General features: G+C 36.4%; 3 protein-coding genes across 5 annotated transcripts in view; 1 reads left to right on the forward strand and 2 right to left on the reverse strand.

The window, feature by feature from the left end:
* LOC5576277 (4-coumarate--CoA ligase) overlaps nt 1-19146 on the reverse strand; it is a 34725-nt gene extending 15579 nt beyond the window's left edge. The window contains exon 1 of the mRNA XM_001662516.2: nt 18848-19146. The gene's annotated coding sequence lies outside the window, so the exon portion shown is untranslated. The remainder of the gene's footprint in view (nt 1-18847) is intronic.
* LOC110676034 lies at nt 11205-17114 on the forward strand. 3 transcript variants are annotated; one of them, XM_021842480.1, is made up of 3 exons: nt 11205-11975; nt 12979-13097; nt 16808-17114. In XM_021842480.1, the coding sequence occupies exons 1-3, from the start codon at nt 11690-11692 to the stop codon at nt 17009-17011; spliced, it is 609 nt and encodes a 202-aa protein (XP_021698172.1). In that variant the 5' UTR covers nt 11205-11689; the 3' UTR covers nt 17012-17114. The 3 variants fall into 3 exon arrangements, 1 of the variants encoding a protein (XP_021698172.1); XR_002500034.1 differs by lacking the exon at nt 11205-11975 and adding an exon at nt 12690-12901 and having other exon boundaries at nt 16808-17111; XR_002500027.1 differs by lacking the exon at nt 11205-11975 and adding an exon at nt 12694-12908 and having other exon boundaries at nt 16808-17111.
* On the reverse strand, nt 17174-18667 carry LOC110676016 (putative nuclease HARBI1). The gene is made up of 2 exons (XM_021842372.1): nt 18098-18667; nt 17174-18035 (listed from the first exon to the last, which is right to left on the reverse strand). Exons 1-2 carry the CDS (start codon nt 18362-18364, stop codon nt 17244-17246), a joined length of 1059 nt encoding a protein of 352 aa, XP_021698064.1. The 5' UTR covers nt 18365-18667; the 3' UTR covers nt 17174-17243.
* Nucleotides 19147-27323: the final 8177 nt, after the last annotated feature.

Here is a 27323-nt window from a genome sequence, read left to right on the forward strand (position 1 = left end):
CATGAACAGAACGCTTGTAGAGAAGACACGATTGATGCTGCAAGATTCTGGGGTGAGTAGTGAGCTGTGGGGTTCCGCTGTTCAAACTGCGGCGTTTTTGGCGAATCGCAGTCCAGCAAGCGCTATCGGCGAGAAGAAGACACCTTTCGAAATGTGGGAAGGAAAGAAACCAAACGTGGAAAAGCTTCGAGTATTCGGATCGGACGTTTTTGTGCACATTCCGAAGGAGCTGCGGAAGAAACTCGACGGCAAATCATGGAAAGGAGTTTTCATCGGATACTCACATAACGGCTATCGAGTATGGGATCCAAGGCGGAAGCGGATTGTGGTGGCACGAGACGTGATTTTTGTCGAGGATAGATGTGTGAAGCAAGCGGATCCTAGAAGAAGTATTGGAAACAGTGAAATCGTTCGGGTTCCTGTATCTTCCGGAGAAGCGGATTCTAGTGATGATGAAAGTGAAGAAGTACCGGATCCGGCGAATGAACATGAAAACGCAGAAGAGCAAAGTGACCTGGAGCAAAATGAAGAGGACAATGAGGGAGAATATGAATCCTGTGGGGACGATACGCTTCGTGGAGAAATATCGCAGGAAATGAGTGAAGAAGCCAGGAGTGACTGGCGGCCGCGGCGGAATCGACATGCTCCTTCTTGGCACAGTGATTACGATATGAACATTACCGGATATGCGTTAAACGCTACGAGCTACGTGGAGAACTTACATAGTTCGTTGTGTGAGATGGAAAAACGAGCGGATTGGCCAAAATGGAAGACAGCTGTTCAAGAAGAGATTGATGCACTGGAGCGGAATCATACGTGGACGCTAGTGAAACTTCCAGAAGGGCGTGCTCCGATATCCTGTAAGTGGGTTTTCCGGGTGAAGAGAAGTGAAAACGGCGAAGAAGATCGGTACAAAGCAAGACTTGTGGCACGGGGGTTTACGCAGCGATACGGATTTGACTATTCCGAAACGTATTCCCCGGTGGCAAAGCTGGACACGCTCCGTGCAGTTTTAGCCATAGCAAACCAAGAAAAGATGACAGTCCACCAAATGGACGTGAAGTCGGCTTTTCTGAACGGATCGATATCTGAAGAAATTTACATGACTCAACCGGAAGGATATGTGAAAGGGAAGAACCTAGTGTGTAAATTGAATAAATCGCTCTATGGACTAAAGCAGGCGTCAAGAGCATGGAATGAACGTTTTCATAGTTTTGTGGAGAGTCTTGGGTTCCGTCGAAGCACAAGTGATAAGTGTTTATATGTGAAGGGTACAGGACAGAATCAAATGTTTCTTGTACTTTATGTGGATGACGTTTTGCTAATTGGACGACACTTGAAGCTTATTGAAGTTGTGAAAAAGTGCCTTTCGACGGAATTCGAAATGACTGACGTTGGGGAAATTAACTGTTTTCTCGGCATGAAAATCAAACGAAATGTCGAGGAAAGGTTATTGAGAATTACTCAGCGGAGTTTTCTGGAAGGACTTTTAAAACGGTTCAACATGAGTGATTGTAAACCAGTATCAACACCGATGGAATGCAGGTTGCGGCTCAAGAAAGGAGAAGAATCGATGCGGACGGACAAGCCATATCGAGAGTTGGTTGGATGTTTAATGTACGTTACGTTGACATCTCGACCTGACCTGTGTGCGGCTGTAAATTATTTCAGCCAATTTCAAAGTTGCCCTACGGAAGAGCACTGGGTGCATTTGAAGCGCATTCTCCGGTACATACGTGGTACTATTGACCTTGGGCTGGTATTTCGAGGAGACGATGAAGCGCCGGCAATGGAAGCATACTCAGATGCAGACTGGGCTAACGACCTGGTAGATCGACGCTCGCTGACAGGATTTGTTTTTCGTGTGCACGGATGCACGGTCAGTTGGCTAACAAGGAAACAATCAACGGTCTCACTCTCATCTACTGAGGCAGAGCTCATCGCTTTGTGTGTCACAGTTTGTCATGGAATCTGGCTGACTCGGTTGCTAAAGGAACTAGGAGTGAAGCTGGAAGAACCAATAGTTTACTTCGAGGACAACCAGTCAACCATTCGAGTCGTGGAGGATGAACGAGATGTCGGAAGATTGAAACACATTGATATAAAATTCCGATTCGTACGAGAACTGATTCAGCGAGGGCAGGTAGCAGTACGATATATTCCAAGTGCAAATCAGCTTGCAGACGTTATGACGAAGGGATTACCTGGTAAGGCGTTTCTGCAACATCGTAACAATTTGGGATTGATGAAGTTCGGAAATTCAGCGAGGGTGTTGAGGTACCAATTTCCAACCCCTACTGTGGAGATGCTCTTAGCGTGCGCATCACTGGAGTTGCTTTTAGCTAGCGCGCCATTCCTGTCATCACCGTGCGGTTAGCGCGCGCTTTTTGTTACTACCTCATTCGTGAAACAGTTGTCGAGCAAACAAGACTATGTTAACCTTTTTGCTACAGAATAAAGTTGTTTGTTAGTTTAAGTTCATTAAACTAGTGTAGTGTTTTAGTTATTCCGGTTGATTGTCCGTTTTCCCATAAAAGTATGTACCGCTTCTAAAAATTAGCTACATAACAGGATAAAGTAGATTTTTGTCAAGCTACCGGTGAAGTGGCCTGGTGCAGAAAAAGCTGAACTTCTAAAAAGAAATCTGCCTATTTTAACGATATTTCATGTACCTTTATTATTTTGTCGAAAACATTCAAAAACTCTTGGAAGACTCGTTTTAAGTTAAGTTTTAAGTCAAATTAAAAAAAAAAACTTGCCGAGAAGTTAAATTATTTTTGGACCTCTGTCGAAATTCTTTAAATTCTTGGAAGATTTTTTTGAGAAACTCCTTGTGATGCCACGGTGTGCCAGAAACCGTTATTAACAGAAAAAAATGTCCAAGAATTTGGCACCCACCATTCGAAAGATATATCACTCGAGCATCATCTCCGTGAATTTTAAAATATTCTAACGAGGGAATCGAAAGTTATCGTGATTTGAAAGTTTTTAGCTATTTTGGAAGGGAAATTCACATGCTTATGAACATTTCCCAACGGTGCATCATTATTAACTTGTAAACCAGCCAAATTATCACCAGCTTTGCATTAAGCATTCAAAACATGTGATATCCAAGCACCTTCTCTGCAAATTTGAAATCATTTGGTCGAGAAAATCTGAAGTTACAGTGATTTGTATTTTTATGATTATTTCTATGAAGTTTATATTAGAGCTTATTTATGTGCCTTTGTTATGAAAGTGTACATAATTTACAAATAACAATGTCTATAGGACTGACCCTCGGCATTCAAAAGATACAGTAGTCAATTATCTTCGCAGTTAATTTGAGAATATTTTATAAACAGACAACATAACTAGAGTACTTTGAAGTTTTGGAGTAATTAAGATTTTTTTTCAATCGTTTGAAACACGCATTTAATAATTTTGACACAAATTAACTTAACAGATTTGCATTCAACTTGTATCTTTCATTGAAGAAATCCAATGCTTCATTAAATCACAACCAAATGGGTTCGTTTTAGTAAATTTTGTTTCATTTCCGCGCGTTTGGCGGGGCAGTGTTTGCTTATGTCCCAAATAAGCATATTGGTGAAACTGAATAATTTGAAAGTGGCACCTTGTTGCTCAGTCGAGTTTGGATTATCAACTGGTGAGATCGTTTTATTCTAGTGTTTTAAATAAGCTAAATATGATGGTTTACATTTTATCCATGACAGCGAAGGGGATACGTTTATATAAGTGTTTGCTCAATTAATACCGGGGTGTACCCCCGTTAATTTGAACGATACCTCATGCAAACCATCGGGGTTCATTTTTAATTTGAACATCTAGTTCCATTCCACTTTACTCCGTTCCATGAGCTAAATGACGTTTGAACCATTTTTAATCTGAACGGTGTGCAAATTAACGGGGTACAAATTAAAAAGTGTTCAGATTAAATGTGGTCAAACCAACGGGGATACCCGGTAGTCAGTAGGAGTTTATTGTAGAAATTAACCTTGTTTCATGTTTTGCAAAATATGTAAATGCAACAAGCCTTATATTTTGTTTAGTTCCTTGAATTATACGATACTGTAAGTGTCGACTTTTCCTTTAGATACTGATAAATTATTTTTGGATTGATGCTGCATGATTTGCATCATGCAAAATCTTTGAATGGTTCGTCATCAAAGGTATCGTAATATTGATTCTTCAGTCATGTTTTGGGCATAAAAGGGTTACTTATTCATTATGTTGTTGACTTCATTATGTTTTGAGGGAGATATAACAGGGTATAATCAGAGAAAATGATGTGATGATCGCTAGGACTATTGTAATTAAGCGTTTTGTTTACCAAGACGAAACTTTTATATAACCCCTTCCAATTTTTCAAACTACATTGACTTATCGTGGAACTGCAGAGGATTCCAACGGCTTCCTCAAAGATAGTAACACGTAAATATTTATTCCACAACCCCAATTGACCTGTATTCGGACGCAGCAGTACCGCGTTCTGCTTATTACAAGGAATGAGAACTCCATTACTTACACACTAAGAGTGGTGCGATTAATCTTAAGTAGCATCTGTTGGTTGCTTGTGCTTGTATAGTTGCTCTTGTAATAACGGAGAAGCAACAGTAGGCGGTCATTCACGCTATTAAATCACATTGATCAACATATTGATAAGAATTTGTTGCAATTAGTAGTGGTTGGAACATTGAACATGGCAATTTAATAATCAAAATATACTTCCAAAACTTCAAAGTACTTTAGTTATGTTGTCTCTAGATAAAATATTCTAGAACTAGCTGCAAAGATGCTTGAATAATACATCTTTTAAATGCCGAGTGTCAGTCGTATGGACATTTTTATTTGTAAAATCTGTGCATTAATATAACAAAGCCATAGAAAAGCTCTAATTTAAACTTCATATAAATCATGGTAAATATACAAATCACTGTAACTTCTGATTTTCTCAACGTAATGGTTTCAAATTTACAGGGAAAATACTTCGATATCACATGTTTTGAATGCTTAATGCAAAGCTGATGGTTACTTGACTTGTTTACAAATTAATAATGATGCACCGTTGAGGAATATGCAAAATAGCTCAAAACCTTCAAATCACTATAACTTTCGATTCCCTCGTTAGAATATTTTCATATTCACAGAGAAGTTGCTTGAATACTATATCTTTCGGATGGTAGGTGCCCAATTCTTGGACATTTTTTTCTGTTAATAACGGTTTCTGGCACACCGTGGATGCTTCTTCTAAGAATTTAGAAAAATCTAGTGGAATCGCTGAGGAGTATCTGGAGAAATGTGCCGCTTGAAAAACTCGTTGCAGTAGTTCTTGGAGTAAGTCCTGGACAAATCCAAAAAGGACTGCCTGGAAAAACTCAATGATGAATCCAAAAAGATTGCCATTTATTTGAGGAATTTTCGCGAACTTCTATGATGAATACCAGAAAGACATACTCAGAAAAATCTCATTCAGAATACTTAAAGTATCTGAAATAATTCGTTTGAGAAATCCTAAAACTATTAGCAAAGGAACACTTGGGAAATTCTTGGCGTACCTTTGGGGAAAACTGCTTGGAGGTTTCCTCAGTACCATTATTGCAGGCCTCTTCAGAAAAATTCTTGATTGAATAAAAAAGTGCTAGAATAATTCCTATATGATTTGTTGAAGAATCCTCTAAAAACAACTGGGTGAAATTTTGACAATATTCCCGAAATCTGCAAATTTTAAAAAAAAAACCTCGATTAATTGTAGAAATGTTTATATAGGAACGATTTATCACCCCTGTTCTTGTTTACGTTCGAATGCGCTTTCGATCGAAAACCGTTCGCATTCTCGTTTACGCCAGCAAAATCAAATAGGCCATGGATTCGAACGAATAGGATTCGATTGAAAGTTGGATCCGCCGTAAGCAAGAATGAGGGTGTATATATATTTAACTATAAATTGTTAGTGAAATCCATGGCATAACTTCGAATAAATTACCAGGAGAAATTTCAAAAGAAATTCCTTGATGAGTTACTGGAAGTCACCCGAGGGAAAAATTCTGATTATTTTGCGTGAGAATTTTTGGACTATTAACCCCTCTACCGGCAGCTTCATTTTTTACAGCTAAAAAAAATATTCAAATCGCCATAACTTTTTTGTTTCTTGATATTTTTGCACCACTTGTTCACAAGATCTGAAAAAAAAAACTCTTCTAGTTTAAGAATCCGTGTCGATATTAATCATTGGTGATCTAGTTATGAAGATAAGGTGTGGCCCATTTAGTATTGGAACATACACAAATTGAAATAAATTGGATATAATTAAACAAAAATGAATTCTGTTTTAACTCAAATGTTGCATTGTTTATAAGCTTCAAAGGAAAAATAAAAAAAAAATCATTCTCTTTTACAAGTAATTGTCGGACTTTTCCCGGAATACGGTTAATTAATTTGCGCACACTATTTTCATCCATATTTTTGACAAGTTCAGCCCATTTAGCTTACAGTTCGTCGATGTTTTGGCGATACTTTCATTCGCTCTTAGCTTCCGCTCCACAATAGCCTAAAATTTCTTAATTGCGCTGAGTTGGGGTGAATAAGATGAGTATCACCTATCATGAAAACATCCTTAAATTCCGTCAACATTTGATCAAACAACTTCATGGCACGGAACTTGGCCACATTTCTCCAATTTGCTTCCCTAAGTGGTTGTCTTCAGACATGGTATGATCGGAGGCTTCAATATCCGAAGTCGAATCCATTTCGCGGTACTACACGGCAGCATCGAACTTTTTGGCCAAATCGCAGTTTTAAATTTTTGGGTTTGAATCAATGGTCCTGATTTTAATCCACAGCTGACGGTGCACAGTAACTGCCCGACGCTTCCTTTGTGGCTTGCTATCTGTCAAAATAGTTACTTCGTACTTATTCAGTACAAGCCACACAGTATTTATTGAAAAACCTAACACTCTTGCGATTTCTATTCCTGATCAAGACGGTTTTTTCAAATTTTTATGCGCAATTAATTTCCTTTTCTCTTCTTGCATGTTGAATTTCTCAGAAGTGCGTTTGAATTAAGCTGCGAGCATGTGAGGTTATTATTGTTTTAGAGCACACATGGACGGTTCAGCTTCTAATTTTTACCACTAGAGTCGTTATAAGAAGATGTTTGTTCCAATTCTAAGTGGGCCACACCTTATTCCGATGTTCCTTGGGGGAACGACATTTTCCATATAAAATGTCTTTGGCAACCATTTTGTCTTTGATTAATTTATAAAAAAAATAAAATGTGGACTATAAAATGCCAAGTAATAAGGAGCTACTCTTATAAATCATACAAATTGGTTCAGTATTCTTGGAGAAATCTGAAAATTACGATATGAGGTTTTTCAGAGTTTTCAACATATTTATTTGTCCAGCGTGGTATCAGAAACATAAATGCTTATTACTCAAAGACGGCTGCACCAAATTGTTTCATTTTTTCACAACATACTCGCAGCAGTGTATCATTCCGAAAAGTAAATATCCGAATACGATAAAAATTCTGTCTCAATTTAAGTGAGTTATGGCTACGCGTCGGTCCTCCAAAGAATTTTGGAATATCTCCGGATCCAGATGACCAATTATCAATATTGACACATATTCTAAAACTAAAAGAGTTTTTTGAGAGCTTGTGAAAAAATTGTTATCGAAAAACAATAAAGATATCGCGATTTGAATATTTTTTTAGCGGTAAAAAATTTAGCTGCCGGTAGAGGGGTTAAAACAAAATCTGGACAAAAGAACTTTCGATTTATGAGAAATTTTATGGAGGGATCACCAGCAATTTTTTGTGAAATTTGTCGAAAAATCATCAAAGTACATTATAACATAATTTATTAGAAGAAGTGCCTGTAGGAATCATTGTTACAATAGCAGAAACGCAGGAGTGTTTATATAGGATTAATATTGAGATAAATATAAAAAAACAATGTTTTTGACTTACTCTTTTGTCAACTCACGGATTTGAAAATATCTCAGCTATATTCAGAAATAATTTGTACAAACCCATGCCTTTGCTTCAACTTCTCTAAGGTTATTATAATAATTTCAATATGAGTGAGACCTGCTTGATTTAGTTCGTAAAAATGGATTGAAGCCCCCATATCTGCCAATTTTTTATGTCGTACAAACTTGAGCAAATTGTTGGGAATTATTTATGAGAAAACATTTATGAATCAAAAGTCGTTACTCCAATTCTGTGTGTTTTTTTTTAATATGAACCTGAGTCTAATAAAGTATGTAAGTACCTCAGGGCCGCATTAAGCTTAGGACTATATCAAGCGTATAGATGAATAAACAATGAAAGTTAAATGAGAATAACGTACAAAGACCATAAAATTTGGGAGCATGGCCCACTTCAAATTTGACCTTGAATGATCATTAATTAGGGATAATCTATGGACCCCTATACATCGCTAATCTACGTCTACTCCAGTAATTCATTCTTGCCAAGTTTATATTCATTTTGGGGTCTTACAAATTGTCAGGTTTTTGCGAGCTATGTTAAACATGTAAAGCTATGGAAAATCCTTACCGTGATTTGGGGGCCCCTAGGAGCTCGAGGCCCGGTGCGGACCGCACCCATCGCTCCCCCTAGGTACGCCACTGCATTTCGCGGGACAAAAGCGAGTTCAGGTCACTTTATTTTAAAATAATTTTAAATGCATATCGAAATTGCAAAAAAAAAATTGTAATCGTTGCAGAATTCGATTTTTAAAGCACTCGTCGAAATTAATGTATGTTTCGTGTAAAAAAAAAACAACTTTTGCAACTGGTTTCGTAAACTAAGATTACAATTTCAATAAATATAAGAAAAATCTAACAAATTTTGTGCCTGATTTTTAATTCAAGCATGTGTTGACGTTCAAAACATTTAGAAAAGTCGAGGTCGGGAAGGGGCTCAATGCTTCTTAATTTTGCAATAATTAGGTCGGTTGTTAGCGTGTACACAATAATGGAAAATTTATCCAATTTGAGGAGCTCATTTTGCCGCGACTTATCATAGGGTAAGGGATCTAATTTTCGACCCTGTGCTAATTTTCGAACCATTGATAGAACAAACGTGATTTAAAATACTATTTAATATTTTGAACCTTCATCAATCATTGGAATGTGTCATTGCTGTTATATCAGTTGTCTGAATCAGTCCTGTTTTCTTCCAATGATGAAAAATCTTCACATATGCAAAAGACTCAAATCAGTATAAAAATTGATCAAAGAAATACCTGTTCAATGAAGGTTAACAAAAATAGACCAAATTTAAGCATATTGTATTGAATTATATTCATTTATAAGCAAACATACATATAATTATACGTTTAAAATTGTTCGAAAATTGAAACACCATATTTCAATTTTCGACCGGTCGAAAAAGCATGCCATGATTTCAGCAAACGATGTGTTTCAGTTTTCGACCCACCATCCGAAGTAAACATTCGTTCACCGTGATGGTGGTGCTTATTCTGTGAAGTTAAATAGCTTGTTTCAACGGTTTTCATCAAAAATGGTTAGAAATATACTAATCTTGCTTTAATTCCATCGAAATTATATTTATTGACTTATTACAGCGTCCAGAAAACTACAGATAAGTCTACGCAGAAACCGACATCCAGGATACGGTTTCAAAGGTAGTCAATAATGAAGGAATTCCGATATCGACAGTATATTGGATTCGAGATTGACGAAGAAATCGCAGTCCGTCTTTCGTCCTGGACCGGCCACAATACTACCCGAGCAGAAGAAAATAACTACTGAATACCAAATTGAGGTACTCCATACCAGATAATTTCCAATACTTACAACCTGAATGAGGTATGAACGAGCCCTACATAAGTGGTAAAATACCTCAAATAATATCTCAAGCATATTCTACGAACACCAAACTGATAATTAGATCAGGTATTGTAATACCTCAATAATACTTCATGGATTTTCATATAAAAGTGAACTTTTTCTATAGTAGTTCAATACCTCCAGCAGACCTCAATAGCTGTCTAATACCTCAATTAAGTATTTTTAATTGTTTTAAAGATTTTTTTCAATACCAGTTTAATACCAAATGAGGTATTGACAACTAAACAATACCTAATTTTGGTATGATACCAAAATATGGTATGCAAAAGTTATTAGGGAGTTATTTGTTCCTCCTCGGGTAACAATAGAATAGGAGACAGAACTCGAAGAGTGGATATTCAACAGTCTGCGACGCGGATGGCCAGAGACACGTGACTCAGTTTCGGAATCTGTTAAAGGGTTTCTTGATGCTGCTGAAAGGCCTAACAATTTTAAAAACAATCCGCCAGGTAAAACCATTGTAAATTGGATGCGTTTATTCTTGAAAAGACACCCAAACATCATAGTTAGAACTCCTGAATTCATCAGGAATGGTTTCTTAGTTGGACATAAAAAAGTGGTTTGCCAAAATTGAGGTTTATTTGAAAGCGAATTCAAAGTCAGTTTTGGAACTACGTGGAAGCCGTAACGTATACGGCATCGAAAGAGGATCCAGCAAAACCAACATCACGACTATGTACCAAATCAGCTAAAAAAATCCAAGCCAAAGACTAAGAATCAAACGAAATCGAGTGCTAATTAGCCGAAGAGTAAGTTTTTTGTTATCTTTTTTTTATTAATTACACATTAATCAAATGAAATATATGCTCTCAATAAAATGGTGTTATGTGTTTGCTACAAAAATCAGTTAGTGTCCACGTCTGCTCTCCTTGGCTAAAAATGTCTTGATCTTCCCATGTTCGTTTATCAAAATTACAATGCACCCAAACAGAAAAAAAAAAATGATTTCCATTCCCTTTAGTGAGACAAGTACAAACTTTATAAAAATACCATAAATTAGTGTTTTCCTCATACAATACAACGAATATACTGCTGCAATCATTATCACAAGTATGGGTCGAAAAATGAAACAATGGGTCGAAATATAGCACAAAAAGATAAAGCCATTTATCTCGAAAAATACAAAAATTATAATGAAATATCACCTGAAAGCAGCTATACATGAACAAACAATGTTTTTTTTATCCAATTGTCAAATTTAAATATTGATTATGGCATTTTTGCAGGTTTCATTGGAGTTTTCATCACATTTGCTGGTTTCATGAGTCGAAATATAGTGCTTTTACCCTATAAGCATAATCTCAAGATAATAGGTGATATGAATAAAACCAAGCATTTACTCGTGCTCAACATGACTTGAGTAAAGTAAATGGTTTGAGCATTTACTCAGAACCGTATGAATAAAGTTGAACTTTACTCAAAGTAAGTTCGAATTTCGAACATAGCATTTGCTTTGTCAAAATTGTTGTTTACTTTTGAAAGGTGCCATTTTTATGAGAGAGTTCAACGGTTTGAAATTGATTTCCGTACGCGTACGAGTTTAAACTATCTTTTGCATATATTTTTCATTAAAAAAAAAGAGTTTGTTACAACCTATTTGCAAAATGTCAGACGGAGAATTCACCAATGAAGAATATCTACTGGATCCGCAAACAAGTAAGCAAATTAGCTAAATGTTAATTATGAATATGAAATATTTTTTATTTTATTTTTGATCTTAGGCACTGATGAAGACGAAAGCTTGGATGATGGCGTGAAGCAGAAAACAGGAAAAAAGATTCTCGATGATACTAAGTTCATTGAGATAATGATCATCCACGGAAAAGTGCTGCTTGAGAAATCACAAGCACCACCTATAAAGGAAAAGAAGAAAAATGCTGCTAAGGACATGTGTATACAACTGCTTATACAACATGGCATAGATATGACGCCGAAGCAGGTCATGAAAAAGATCAACAACCTAAAAGCAAGGATCAAGGCAAAAACTGACCGGAAGCAAACCGGCAATCGGAAAATCAATTTAAATGGGCCTGAAAGAAAGTTTTTCGATCTGATGGGAGGTGTTGACAATCCGAGCGTGAGCAAGCGTCCCTGTAAGTATTGTTTTATGTAAAGAGATTTTAAGAGACAGGTCATGTTCTAGCAAAAGCGTAGAGTAACGTATTTGTATCCTAAGGCACGCTGTCCTTATACTTAAATTCCCTACCAATCGGTTAGATTTAATATTCTTGTGGTGATTTTCAAATAGCCGTAGCGGTAAACGCGCAGCTATACAATAAACGACCTTCAGCTGCGTGATTGAATCTCACCGGTCTAGGGATTTGAGATTTGCTCGACTTCCCAGGGCGGAGAGTAGCTTCGCGCTTGTCAGTTGCCACTATTGCAATTGGCAAAAATGGCTTTAAGTTAATAAGGACGCATTTAAATATAACGTAACGCTCAAATTACCAATTTCAGACCACCTCCCTCCCCCACGTAACAACCTTTGTATGGAAAAATTATTTTTTTGTATTGCTCGTAACACTAGAATATGCACCTCCCTTCCCCCTGTAGCGTTACGTAATATTTGAAGGATCTCCGACTGTGGAGGTGTTCATAACTACACTCAGAAATAAAAATAGTCACAGAATTACTAAAGTTTATGCATTAATGACTATTTTCTATCTGCCTCTCTTTTATTCTGCTGAGAATTTCTACACTAAATGTCATTTCGCCTGGGTTGCCTATCGATGCTTCAACCCAGGTGAATTGACAAATATGAATAAATTTCCCTGCAGAACGAAAGAGAGGCAGATGCAAAATAGTCATAAATTACTAGAATTTAGTAATTCTGTGACTATTCGTGTTTCTGAGTGTACAATGAAAAACCGGCTCTGCCTAAGTTGGGACGTTACGTCAAAAAAGAAAGATAATCTATATTTGTCACGCTATTTGCCACCACTTCTTCCATCCATTTGTTTCGATTTTTTTATAAGTTCTCTTTAGTTTCCACCAAGACTTACTTCCCTTAGTGCATGACGTAATTTGTACACCATCCCCTACAAGTATTAAGCTTACGGTATAGTTCACTTTATTCGTTTTTTTAATAATTTGTAGATGGTGTCGCTGTTGGATCATCTGGTAGGCAGCAAGATACGGCTCTTGAAGAGGACGAAGGACAAAGTGCGGTTAACGAGGAAGCCAACAATGAAACTGCAAACATTTCTGTGGATCAGGTAAGATCGTTTTTCTTCTTCCTTTTTTATAACATACTGACACTCTATAGGGCGTCAGTTCTCGGCATCAGTTCTCGACAAACATTAGAAAAGAGCCCAAGAGGTCTTGAGCCTTTTTTCATAAACGTTGCTGTTGAGCCTTTTTTCACCCGCCCACGCAAACTAACTCCACTATCAGAAAGATCAATATTAGCTCTTCCCAATAGTGTTATTGATAAACGTGATCGAGTTAAATGGGGTACAACAGCGTCTTGAAAAGCCATTGTTTACCTATGTCAATGTTTGTCCAGAATTGTAGTTTTACGTCCGCTTATTTCTGAGACTAAACCTAAACACCAGACGCTCAGAAAAAAATTCACATGTTTTACAATATTTATCGAACCCATCATCATATGAACCGGGACCAAAATCGTACTTCCCAGTCGGAGGAGATTTCAGAAAATCCCGACGGCGTCGACGATAATTGATACTCAGCCGGTTAGGCAATCTTGAACCGTTCCTCAGATCGGTCACATTTCTAATTACGTTTATATTTAAAAATGTTAATATGTACGTAAACATACCACGTACATCCTAGGCCAATTAGATTAATAATCAATAATTAAAAATTATTATTAATGCATATAGTCTTCAACCTCAATTTGAATTATATGCTTTTCCCTATACATGTTCAACTGGATTTTTGGTACAGTGTCCGTTAGATTTTGGAAACATGTGAATTAAATTACAAAGTAATCCTACAACCTTGGTTATGATGAACCCTCGCTTTTCCATGATAGCTCCAGAGTTCCATTGGTTTTCGACAAACTGAAAACAAACCCAATAAGATGAATACTATGCAGTAGTTACTAGAATATGATTCCATGCTTATTCGATAGAGTTAACAATTTGTTTCAAAAGTAAGTAATCAATTAGCTATTGAAAACCAATCCAAATTTTATTAAATTACTTCAAAAAATTTAGCCCATTTACAACAGCGTTTGTTTAAGCTCTCTACACAAAAACACTTTTTATACCGACGTTATGAAATCAGCTCTACTTCTCAGCAGCGTACAGCTCAAGTAATTTCGATAGCGGAATCATTCCTTGACCGTTTCTTGTCCTATTCTTTTGATCTAACAATAAATTTGTCGCCTTTCAGTTATTTTGTTTGATTTTTATATTAGTTTGTTGTTTTGAAGTGTTTTAGTCTACAGCTGTTTTGAATTATTCCCAACCTTCTAGGTGAGAATAATTCTTCAATCCTTCAGATTTTTTTTTAAATCTGGGATTCTCATAATAATTCCCTCAATGATTATTTCATAGTATAGCACAGCAATTCTAAAAGTTTTATCAATGATTTTCAGGATTATATTTGGGACTCCTGCATAATTGTCAAGTCTCTGTAGATTTTTCCAAAATCTTAAAAAATCTAGAAAGCCATCATTTTTCGCAATGTCTTCACAGATAACTTAAGCTTTTCCTCAAGGGATTGTATTAAATTTCCTACTAAGGATACTCCTGATTTTTAATTACTCCATAAAAAGATTTTTTAATTAGAAACTTCAAATAATTTGCCAGGATTTCTTTTCTTTTAGATGTATTTTATTCGTGAAATCGCGTAAAATAAATATACAAGAACTAGCTAGTTTTCCCAAAATTTTCGTAGAAATTCATAGCAAATTCATATTTAATGCAACGTATTCAAAAAAATCTCCAAAAGTTTAATCTGGAAATCCTTAGCTATTTGTTACCCAATTCATCTATTTTTACGATAAGCATTTCAGGGATACTGTCATAAATTCACCGTTTATTTTTTTCAGATTTTTTTTTCCAAAAAATACGCTAGAAAAGTTTTCTTCGAAAATTTCAGAATTCAGAAATTTTATCCAAAAAATATTCCTTTAGAAAAGTTGTGAGAAAACTACCTAGATTTTTTAAATAATTCCTTTAGGGATTTCCACAGGAATTATGATACGACAGGGACGCCATAAACATTTTGAAAACATTTGTCATGCTTCTGATTGCCCAAGCAAACAAAACCTCTAAAAAATTCTAACATCAATTCAAATTGAATTCAGAATAATTGTTTTTTTTTTTAACAATTTTCGGTGGCAAATTTCTTGATGAAATGCTTGATCGAAGATTTTTACTCGAATTTTTGAAAACATAAAGATCTACAAGCAAATTGCTACGAATACCAATGTACAATCAATCTTACATAAGTCGGTTCAATGATCTATTTCAAAATAAAATTTTAGTACAAGTCAAAACTTAGCGTGACATAATTTGTGTTTCATCGCTAATAAATTAATCAGAATCTGATTCAGAAAATTTTACAAATACTCCTCTAATAATTTCATCTTCAACACCTACAAGAAATTATCATATTTGTATTGCAGATTAAGCAATTCCTTCAGCAATAGTCAAAATTTAAATAAAAATACTATTCATGAAGAATTCATGATTTACCTCTATTATAAATTCCAGTAATGATTTGACTAAAAATATAATACTAAAATTCTTGGACAAAAAATCCTGGTACAGTGAAAATCTATGAATCGATGTTCCATTTCTTGATGTCGACTCGTTCAACCATATTAGAAACGAAATTTTATGGTTACTATGGCAGCCATCTCGAACATTTTTTAAAGCATTCCATTACTGATTTTTTCCATGAGTCGATGGTCCCTTCATATATCGACTCATTTCCATACCAGGGTTTTTTGCCCAAGAAATTTGTGCGAAACTTTTTGGTATAGCTTCTAAACTGTCCATTTAACAAAAGTAGGCATTGAGTAATAGAGTACCAAGTATGCATTTCTTGCCAGTATGGAAAGAAACTAAAATTTATAAAAAATAGTAGAAGCTCAACAACACTTATTATAAGCTGAAATTTCGTACAGCTCATATCGCATATTGAATGAACAAACAGAAAATAAATGTGATATAAATTTTCTTCTTCTTCTTTCTAGCGTTACGTCCCAACTGGGACAAAGCCTGCTTCTCAGCTTAGTGTTCTAATGAGCACTTCCACAGTTATTAACTGAGAGCTTACTATGCCAATGACCATTTTTGCATGTGTATATCGTGTGGCAGATACGAAGATACTCTATGCCCTGGGAAGTCGAGAAAATTTCCAACCCGAAAAGATCCTCGACCGGTGGGATTCGAACCCACGACCCTCAGCTTGGTCAAGCTGAATAGCTGCGCGTTTACCGCTACGGCTATCTGGGCCCCTATAAATTTTATTACTACTATATTATAAAGGCCCATGTATAATCTCGATGTGACTGTTATGCGGCAATGTGACAAAACAACTTGGTATTTTTTCGAATTTTTTAGAACAAGTTGGTTGAATGTATATAGGTATGATTTGATGAAGTTCCACAGTATTAGCTCGAAATCGTCAAAAATGTCGAATGTGACATATATGCAGTTATGAAAGTAATTTACTTACATTATACTTTATTTAGTTATTTTAAACGGAGTACTTGAAAAAAATCTTGAACGCTTATGAAGAAGTCCAGTATTCAACACTACACTAATAACTGTCGGAAATACTGCGACATGATAGTAGGCTATGATAAACTGTATATAGAAAGTAGAAATATGTTTTTTTCATTCTTGTTCCAACTGCCAACTAAAGTAGTTTGGTCTCTGGCTCTCACCACATTTTACCATAAATAACCAATACTAATAATTACTAATTGAATATGAAATGTTTTCAGCTCAACAGACAAAGCGATGTTAGACAAACTGTCAATCAAAAAACGATCCTGGAAGAGCAGCTGAACCTGATTAAGGCTCAACAAGCGTATACGGCACAGCTTCAGGCGCAACAAGATGAGCGTCACGAGAAGGAAATGGAGTTGCTGATGCTGAAACGCAAGTTGACTTTATTGAAAATACAGCAGCTTGAAAACGAGGATTGATAATTTTTTTCCAGGCTTTACTATCAAATATATTGGATGCGATATTCTTCAGCAATAATAGAGACAAATCACTAATAAAATACAAAATTTAATATTCAATTTGATTTTTTTTAAATAAAACTATCGACGAAGCGTCATTTGAATTTCTGTACACATTATATTTATTGTCCAACGCTTAATATGTTTTTATTCTAGATTATAAAAATCACTTATACATATATTTATTTCTTTTTCAACGATTACTTCCACCTCGCAAATATGACGCAATACAATCGCGACGTCGTTGGCCTCTCTGCAATACTGTAGCATCAGTCACGGTTGGTCTGGGTACTTCTATATCATAGGTGGTTGTTTCCGCTGGTTCAAAGTCTTCATCTTTAAGATGTTTCGCCACGTTGTGCAGAACAAAGCATGCAGCGATGAAACGAGGATTTTTTTCGGTTTTTACCCTTACTTTTGACTGCAGTAATGGAAATCTTTGTTTCACTTGTCCAAAAACGCGCTCTATGACGACTCTTTCTCGCTTGTGAATCACATTGAACACTTTTTGTAAGGATGTCACAGGATCTCGGTATGGCGTCATTACCCAAGGGGTAAGAGGGTATGCTTCATCAGCCAAAAGAATCGCACCTGCCTGATTTTCCTGAATCAAATTGAAGACATTTGAGTTTTTCCATATTCGTGCGTCATGTACTGATCCAGCCCATTCACAATCCATGCTTGTAAACTGCTCTTTGGCATTACAGGTTGCTTGTACATTGAAGGAATTCAGCCCTTTCCTATTTACAAACTCATCCTTGTAGTTGCCTGGTTTATTGATCAGAATGTGAGTGCAATCTATTGCACCAATGGCACTTGGAAATTTGTATTTAGTTTGCCACATTTTCTTTTCCTGTTCAAATTCGTCCGGTGTGTTTGGAAAATGTATCCACTCGTCAGCTTTCTCAACTATTTCTTTGCACACAGACCAAATCGTTTTGCACACTGTTGTTTGGTGGATACCCAAGTCCTCTCCTACACCTACCTGTAACATACAATGAAAAATTCATATCAATTGGAAAAATCACTGAAATACTTATTCATTACCTGGAATCCTGGATCACCGACATATCTTAAAAAGCATTTCATCCTTTGAACATTCGATAACGCACCACCTCGATTTTCAAAACTATCTCCCAGAAATGCTTGTGTTACATGATCAACATTTTCACGAGTAAATCGATAGAGATCTTTGAAATTATTATCATCGCCTTCTCGCCTAGGCTTATACATTTTTACTGAGCGATTTATATAATTTCCATCTATGTCCGCTACAATCGGGAAAGGTAAATTAATAAAATCACCAGAATACATTGTTTTTTTACATTAAAATTTCAACACACGAATCTGCTACTTTTGGCGCCTGCTTATGTCAGCTGAGCATGGTCAGTAGGTGACTCACATTTTTTTGAGCATTTACTCAGATTTTACCGCTTTATTCATACGAATCTCAATGTTCGAAAAGTAAATGCTCAAGTTCTTAGTTTTATCATACCAACTTGAGTAAATGCTCAAGAAAATGATCTGACAGGTGGATCTGAGTAAAGTAAAAGCTTTTGCTCAGTTTATTCATACGACCTAATACTAGATGGTTTCGGGTTCCATCAATGTTCCAGTTGCACTATTCCATCTCTAATCTCAGTACTAGCATAAAATCACTTGACCAACGAAAATTTTCCTCTAATAGTTTATTTCATAACCGTTTTCGAATTGTTTACTATTTTTATTCCAACGTCTTCTCTCGTAGTACCATTTTTGATAACTGCCTGACCCAGCCAAAACTATTGAGATAATTACCTTTACAAGTTTACGACGTATGATTCTTCTACTCGCACCGTATCGTGCCTGTTTCTGCAACTGACCGTGTATTGATCACTATATCGATTAACTAGTTTATTATCACTCCTATCACAACTGCTGATCGAACCACCGATATTACAATAATTGTCTCCGACTTTCTACAGACTTGTCGACGTCTTCGTCGTCGTTGTGATCACACCGAAACTAGCGCCAGGAATAACGATCGTTTCGGAAGGGTCGTCGGCTTAAATGAGTGCCCATTCCGTGAGCGGTGCCGTCGAAGGCCGTTATCTGTTTACCGGCCCTTTTCGCATCTGTCGTGATTAACAATGTCAACTATTAAGGGGGTCGTCCCTAAACCACGTGGTCCTGTTTTGGTTAGATGAAGGCCTGCCCCCTCTCTGTAAGTGGTTTATCATGGTCTTTTGACTAACCCCGTTTGATCACGTGGTTACGTCTAAAAATCGGTGAAAGATTGTGTTTCGATCCATAAGACAACTCATCTTTTGTTTTGTCCTCAATTTGGTAGGGTGATGTGCTAGTATCCATCGTATTAAGCATTGATCAGTGAGAACTGCAATTTTCTCAGTATTGCAGTGAATGATGCTGATACAAACCGATGCCAAACAATTCTTTCTCAAAACGGCTTTAGCATTGTACAATAATATTTTGATAAATCTTGATCTCTTTTTGGAAATAATGCAAATAAAATGCATCTTACCGTATTCTCAATCCGTCGTATCGTTTTCAACTCCGTCGCAATCAGTTTCCAGATTCGTCTCACAGCTTACAGCTCACTGTGATGTATTGAGTGGTTAAAACACGCTATAATAAAATGTTTTACTAGAATATATAGATCTACGGACATCTCCCTCCATTCCTTCAGCATGATGGAATATACTAATTTCCTTTAAAATTAATTGTTCGTCGTCAAAATTCAGCCCAAACATAAGAACACATCGTACAATTATGGCATTTCTGGACAAACATTTGAAAAGGGCCCAAGAGGTCTTGAGCCTTTTTTTAGGAACGTTGCTGTTGAGCCCTTCTTAGCCCGCCCACGCAAACTAACACCACTATCAGAAAGATTGGTGTTAGCTCTTCCTGATAGTGGTATTGGTGAGCGTGATCGAGTTGAATTGGGCTCAACAGCGTCTTGCAAAGCTAATGTTTACCAATGTCGATGTGCCCTTTTGAAATGTTTGTCCAGATTTGCTCACAGTACAGTGAAAACAACACAATCAAAGGAACCGTATTTTCAAGTCGAGCGTCGCGCACACATTGATGCGCACAAGCTTTTTTTTTCCAGGGTGGCCACTGAACCGGGAAAAACGGGAAAAGCGGGGAAAAGACGGGAATTTGAGATGACTACCGGGAAAATCGTGTTGAACGAACATTTTGGAGCTATAAATCTACAAACCAGAAGTTGTCGAAAATTGTTTTGTTTGAATAACACATTGGAATGCTGAAATTCCTTCTTAAAAATGTTCCACTTTTATCATAACATTGCAAACCATGTTTCGAAATATTTTTTAAATCTTTTCACTACTGTCAAGGTCCTTGACTCAAGAATTATATTTTTTTAGCCTTTTCTCTAACTTTTTTGATTCGATGTTTTGAATCAAGGTTCAATAAAATTTTTTTTCTCACAATCAATTATTTTTAAAAGTATCTAATATTTCATTCTTCAAAAAATCGTCGAATAATTTAATAAATATGTTGATGTTTTATTACATCAATCGATCTGTGAAGCTGGAAAAAGTTCAGCTGTCAGAAGTATTGAATAGTTCGGTGATATTTTATGAATTTCTTGGGATTTCATTTTCTGAATTGCGAGAACAAAATTAGACATGTGATGATTGAAATGAAAGTACTCAACAACAGAAGCTATTTGGTATTATAACTTTTTTTGACACTGATCGTTTATTTAACGGAATTCCATAAATCATTTATAATTACAAAAATACCTAGCGTTTCATCTTGTTTTTGAAATCCAGTATATTTATATAAATATACTAATATATAAACTTTTGCGAAATGCGCAATTATAAAAACGCCGGCCAAGCCTAATGATTTCACAGATTTTCAAAAAGTTTGATTTTCACCGAGCTTCATGTTAAATTTTCACATACTTTTGTAAAATATTAGCTTTTACCGAATTTTTAGTGAATTTTTGACAGTTATGTTGAAATCACTGTTGTTCTACAGAAAAATCTGTTGAATCATATTTCACAAATTTTTGTTTCATTCTATGTGTGTTGTTTGCTTTGGAGAACTATTTATTTTCACGAAGAAAAAATCAAAAGATTAGAAATTGAGTTGAAATATCTTCAATTAGCTAAACAAAAAACCGGGAAAATTCTAGCGACTGTACCGGGAAAACCGGGAAAAAAGCGGGAATTTCAAAATGGAAATTTGGTGGCCACCCTGTTTTTCTAAGTACGACGGATTGAACTTTGTTTACATTCTCAATTATACGCGGCGGTTGAGGAAATTTCGTAAAATTTGGTGATATATTTGAGTTTTACGGCGTGTGATTGGGATGAAATCCTTCGGTGAAGAAGTACGAAGGTTTTCCATAGTGAAAATAAGTGCCCGGCGAAGTAAGTCACCCACGGGGGCGGGAAGGAACTTGTGTTGGAAAATGGTGTGGCTCAGTCGATCGCTAAGCATTTCTCTCAAATCGTGTTCGTCCAATACAATTTCACCTGACAAGTATAACATCAAACTAGATGTGATATTTACGATTCACTTACCTTCTGTTTTATTGTTTGTTTTTTTTTTTTCATTTGTGTGATATCTTCTTCCTCTTAGTATCAATGTCCTCACAGAGATATAGCCTGCTTCTCAGCTTAGTGTTCTTATGACACTTCTACAATTATTAACTGAGAGCTTTCTTTGCCAAAGTTGCTATTTTCGCATTCGTATATCGTGTGGCAAGTACAATTATACTTTATACCCAGAGAAGTCAAGAAAATTTCAATGACGAAAAGATCCTGGACCGACTGGGAATAGAACCCAGACAACTTCAGCATGGATTTGCTTTGTAGCCGCGAACACTAACCACTCGGCTATGGAATTTTTCGTACAAACCAATAGAGTTTAATGTTTTTCTATTGCGTAGTCACTGTCGATCAAAGTAAGCATGCATATTTCAGATGTCAGCCTTTGCCTCCCAAAGAAGAGTGCATGGTGACGTCACGAAAAATTCTTCTTCTATTTCCCTCTTTCATCACGCTCAATGGTCCATAGCACGGTGACGTCATAAAAAATCGTTCTTTTTCTCCCCTTTGAGAAATCTGAAAGCAACGGTGCCGGTATCTGTCAAAGTTAACAGGTACTGGCACCATTGTTTTCAGGTTTTGTTGAAAGAGAAAGAATTTCGCCTTGAAGTGAACTATTGACTGTCCTGGTCTTTGGCGCTCACTGCTGGAATTGTTTAGATTTTTTTATATGGAGTTGACATTCACTGCTGGAATAGGGTCCTAAAATGTTTAATGAAATCTTGTTTTTATTTAATTACACGAAAAAGCATGTTACTGCAACTACTTTAGCATTTTTTCCCGCTCAAAAAACGAATATATCATATTAAAACTTTAATTTAAAAATTGGATCCATAAATGAACCTTGACACTTGAGATCATGTTTGACGTTCGCTTAGTCGACAAAAATACCACAGGGGTTCAACTTTTTAACACCGGGGTTGTTCCTTTCTGACATTTCGGAATGGACACGGAAAACAAAATACACCCAAAATTTGAGTTTAAACCAGAGGGTGTAACAAAATTTAAAAAAAAACTTTAAAAAATGTTTTTTGGACTTAAACCATCGAAAAACATTAAAAAATTGAGTAAACATGTGTTCTTGGCCTAAACTTAATCGTTTGGCACTAAAATTGGGCCAGGGCTTTAGGACCCTATTGTTGTCATTTTTTTATATGAAGTTTCGAGGCAATGTCAGGCGTGCAACGATTGTATCGTGCCATATAAAAGGAACGAAGAATATTGTATGAAGTCTGCAGTTCAGCTAAAAAATCGATTTGTTCGGAATTGAAACATACAATTTAACATGAAAGTTTGAGTTATATTCCACATGGTGATTTAGATCACTAGAAAACACTTTGTTATCAATGGATTTTAGAGCGATATCACAAATTATGCGAGAAATGTATCGTAGACTCTATTGTACCCCTAGTGATCTTTTGCTGGGTCCCCTTATCTCCTAAAGCACCACGTGGTTTATGGACAACCCCTGTTCAAGCTATATAGTTGATGCGTTGAATCTGGCAGAGTGCGACACAACACAACGCACACGATGACTAGTCTAGAATCCTATACCTGCCTGCTACCCAACATTCTGGTGCCTGATAACAGTGTAATTACACGTACAATGGGTCATGGAATGAGAGAATAAAAGATGAGGATGATTGAGGAAAAATGCGATAATGAGCCGTGAGGAAAATGTCTGCTGCAGATCGACTGATATCTACCTTAAACCACATCTGGAGATAACGATACGTTTTATCAGTTAAGCTGTCATATGGGCCCGATGCACTTTTTTTTTGGCAAATTAGCATTGGACAAAGCAAATAAGTAGGTTTCTCTTTAGTTCATGAAATAAATCTCGCGTTCAGTATCATAAGGGCCTAACTGCAGTGATCGATTTTTCTTCATCGTTTTCTTCTTTTTCTAATTACATGGCCAAGCGACTGATTTCGACTGCTATTTTTGATTCAGTAGAAAGTACTCATAGCCCTTCGTCCTACTGCACCGTAAAATATAACCAAAATCAATTGAATTTTGCATACTTATGCAAAGAGAAAATCGACGAAGAGCAATCGATCTCTGTAGATACGCCTGTATGATACTCAACGTGAGAAATATATGGTTCATATTGCGAATTATAACAACTAACCATCCTAACAGTCATTCGACCCAAATGGCGTTTCCTTTGTCCTTGTCCTAACCTAACCTAAACTTAAATCTGAAAGATTTTTTTTTTTAATTTTAGAACATTATCTTGTACGGATCAGGCTTTCTTTGCGTATTTCAACCATAGAAGTAAATTATAATTCTCCATTTTAAGACATAGGGGATCTATTGTTGGCAAACTCGTTTTCTTCGGCAGCTTTCCCATAATGCAGCCCACTGACGCTCAGACGGTTTGACCAACATTGACTCAAGTTAAACCGACTTATGTTGATACAACCGTTTGACCGACTGTCAAGGTTGGTTGCAGCAACACGATATTTCTTCGCATGTTTTTAGACTTGTCGAGAGTCTAGTGAATATGTGATTGTTATTTTTTCGAATGCTGTGGCTGTGAGGAAGAATCTTTTCGCGATTTTCTGGCAATAATCGCAGTAAGGAAGAGATGAACTTTCAACATTTAAGTACCGGAAGGAATAAATAGTTAAGAGGAATTACAGTTATAATTCGTATGAAATATTCCGGCAAAACTCAGACATCATGACGGGTCTCTTTCGGGAAATATTCTGAGCAGTCATTGATATAGGAATGGCCATGGGATTTTTTTTTTCAAACATTCTATCCAGAATCTTAGTCGTTTCCTCTAGTTATTCTGTTTTGAAGTTTTTTGCAAGAATCCATAAGCTATATTAAGGATTCCACCAAAAGCTCTTCCTGGAATTCTACCACGAATTTTATCAATAATTCCTTTAGAAATTTATCCACAGATTCAACCAGAAATTCCTCCGGGAACATTTTTTCAACCACTGATTCCGTCAAAGATCTGTCCAAAAAAAATCCCAAGGAATTTCTTCAGGGCTAACTCCAATGTTGCCTCCTAGAATTCCTCCCGATTGTTATAACAATTTTTTCAAAGCCGAGTGGTTAGTGTTCAGAAATTTCTCTAGAAGTTAGTTCCAAGGATTCCATCACGCGTTACCCAGGAGTCACATCACGAATTCTGTCAGATATTTCTCAAGGGATTTCTGAAAAAAAAAATCATCACCAGAAATTCCCCCAAGGATTTCACCAGGACTTTTTAAGGGCTTGCTCCTAGGACTCCTCCTTCTCAAATTCCTCAAGGAGTTACATTAGAAAATCCACCAGGAATTTCTTCAGTGATTCTTTCTAGCAATTTTTCAACAGATTTCTCCAGGGATCTATACAAATACTTCCCAAGGGATTTCTCCAGTGGTTCATCCAATGCTTCCTTCAAGAATTCCACCAAATAATCCTTCAAAGATTCATTTAAGATTTCCTCCAGCGAAACTTCAAGCATTTTTATAATTTATCCAAGGATTCATCAAGCTTCTCAAGGGATTCCACCAACAATTCCTCCAAGAATTCTATCAGAAAGCTTTCAATGATTTCAAGAAAAATACTGCAAAAAATTCATCAAAACTTGATCGGCAGAAATTCCTTTAGAAATTCCACTTGTAATTTTTTGAGAGGATCCTCCAGGTTATCCTTCGGTATTCCTCTAGAGAATCTTCAATAAATTCTTTTATAAACTCCACCAGTGTTTTCTTCAAAGATTCTTCCTTGTATCTCTGAAGGAACCCTACGAGGCATTCGTCCTGGGATTTCTGCAGGAATTACTTCAATAATCTAATAAAAATTTCCGAGGATTTCTAATTGAATTTATCCATCAATTCCATCCAGCATATCTTGAAGGATTTTTTCCAAGAAATCTACCAGGAATTATCTTAGAGAATCTTTCAGAAACTGCTTCAGGGGTTGCTTTAAAAGTTCTTCCAGAAATATACTAAGGAATCTCTCCAGAAAACTCTCTAGGAATTAATCTATTGATTTCTTTGGTGATACCTCCAAGAATTTCTAAAAATATATCTCCATGGATTTTTTTTTCAGAAATGAAAAAAAATCTTTTAGATCTACTTTAGGGATCATCCTGAGGTATTTACAGAAATGTGTTGTTTAAAACTTTGAGTAAATATCAGTTAACTCCCTGAAGGAATTTATGATTATCCTGAAGCACAATGCTAGTAACACCTTTGAAGTATTTTATGGTTGAACTTCTGGCGATACTCTGGTAGATTTCTCTGGTGGTAATTCTAGCGAAACTCTGGTGATATTACCAGTGTTAATGCTAGAACAACTCCTTGTGAAATTCCTTAAAAAACGCGAAAAATTACAGATGATATAATTAGGGAATATACTGTTGAAGTATCTGAAGGATTTACTAGTGGAATCTTTATAGGAAATTGTGGTCAAATCGCATAGGAAATTCGTTATGGGATAATTGGAGTTCATCTTGGTGGCATCCACGAAGGAACCTCCCAGAGGAATCCCTGAAGGAATTCCTGTTTTAAATCCCAGGAGGAATTCCTGATAGAGTCACTGGATGATATACTGGTAGATTCCCAAATTACAGGTGAAACTATTACAACAAATTTCTGGTAATATCGCTGGAGGGTTCCTGAAAATCTTCAAGAATTCCCGGAGTTATTCCATGAGAAATTCCTTGAAAAATCCGGAGGAATCCCTTGAAGATTTCCGGGATTGATTCCTTAAGGAAATCCGGGAGGAGCTCCATGATGAATTCCGCGAGGAATCCTTTGAGAAATTCCGGAAGGAATCTCTTGAGTAATGGCGGTAATTGAATACTTATAAGAAATTTTTGATAAAATCCCTGGAGGAAATCCTGATAATCTTCGAGAATCGTTGGAGATTTTGCTGGAGGAATTCCATGAGGATTGATTTTTTAAGGAATTTCGGGAGGTATCCGTTGACTAATTCCGGGAGGAATCCCTTAAGGAATTCCAGGAGGACTACCTTGAAGAGTTCTTGGATGAATGTCTTGAAGTATTCTCTAGAAGTTCGGGTAGTATCTCCTAATAAATTGCGAAAAGAATTCATAATAAGTAACCCAGAATAACCCTAGAGGGATTCCTAAAGGGAATTTTAGAAGAATTCCTGATAGAATCCCTGACAGAACTTCTGATGGAATCCCAGGAGGATTTATGATAAAGTCTTAGAAATTTTTCTAATGGAATCCATGAAAGAACTTCCGATGGAACCCCTGCAGAAATTCTCAATGAAATTTATTGAAGAACTCCTTCAGATGGAAGCCTTGGAAAAACTTGTGATGTAATCCCAGGAGTAATTCCTGATAGAATCATTAGAGAAACTCTTGATAGAATTCCTAAAGAAATTCCAGGTGGAATCTCATGAAGAAACTCTAATGGAAATCCTAGAGGAACTCCTGATAAAGTCCTTAGAAGAACTCCTTATGGAATCCCTTGGGAACTTCTATTGAAAGACTTAGGGGAACTCCTGATGGAATCCCTATAGAAACTCTTGATAGAATCCCAGAAGGAATTCCAGGTGGAATGTCTAAAGAAAATGCTTATGAAACCCCTGAAGGAACTCTTCTTGAAATCTCCAGAAGAACTCCTGATGTAATTCCCAGAAGAGATTCTGATGTTATCGAGGATCCAGGTGAAATCTCTGAAGAAACTTCTGATTCAATCTCTAACGGAACTCCT

Source organism: Aedes aegypti, chromosome 1 (genome assembly GCF_002204515.2).
Source record: "Aedes aegypti strain LVP_AGWG chromosome 1, AaegL5.0 Primary Assembly, whole genome shotgun sequence".
Lineage (NCBI taxonomy): Eukaryota > Metazoa > Arthropoda > Insecta > Diptera > Culicidae > Aedes > Aedes aegypti.

What these genes read in the sequence shown, in the direction of transcription:
- LOC110676034 (XM_021842480.1), top strand. Translation starts at nt 11,690, where the DNA reads ATGATCATCCACGGAAAAGTGCTGCTTGAGAAATCACAAGCACCACCT. An exon ending in GAGCGTGAGCAAGCGTCCCT is followed by an intron (nt 11,976 to 12,978) that starts GTAAGTATTGTT and finishes AATAATTTGTAG; the next exon opens with ATGGTGTCGCTGTTGGATCA. An exon ending in CAAACATTTCTGTGGATCAG is followed by an intron (nt 13,098 to 16,807) that starts GTAAGATCGTTT and finishes AAATGTTTTCAG; the next exon opens with CTCAACAGACAAAGCGATGT.
- LOC110676016 (XM_021842372.1), bottom strand. Translation starts at nt 18,364, where the DNA reads ATGTATTCTGGTGATTTTATTAATTTACCTTTCCCGATTGTAGCGGAC. An exon ending in TCGGTGATCCAGGATTCCAG is followed by an intron (nt 18,036 to 18,097) that starts GTAATGAATAAG and finishes TGTATGTTACAG; the next exon opens with GTAGGTGTAGGAGAGGACTT.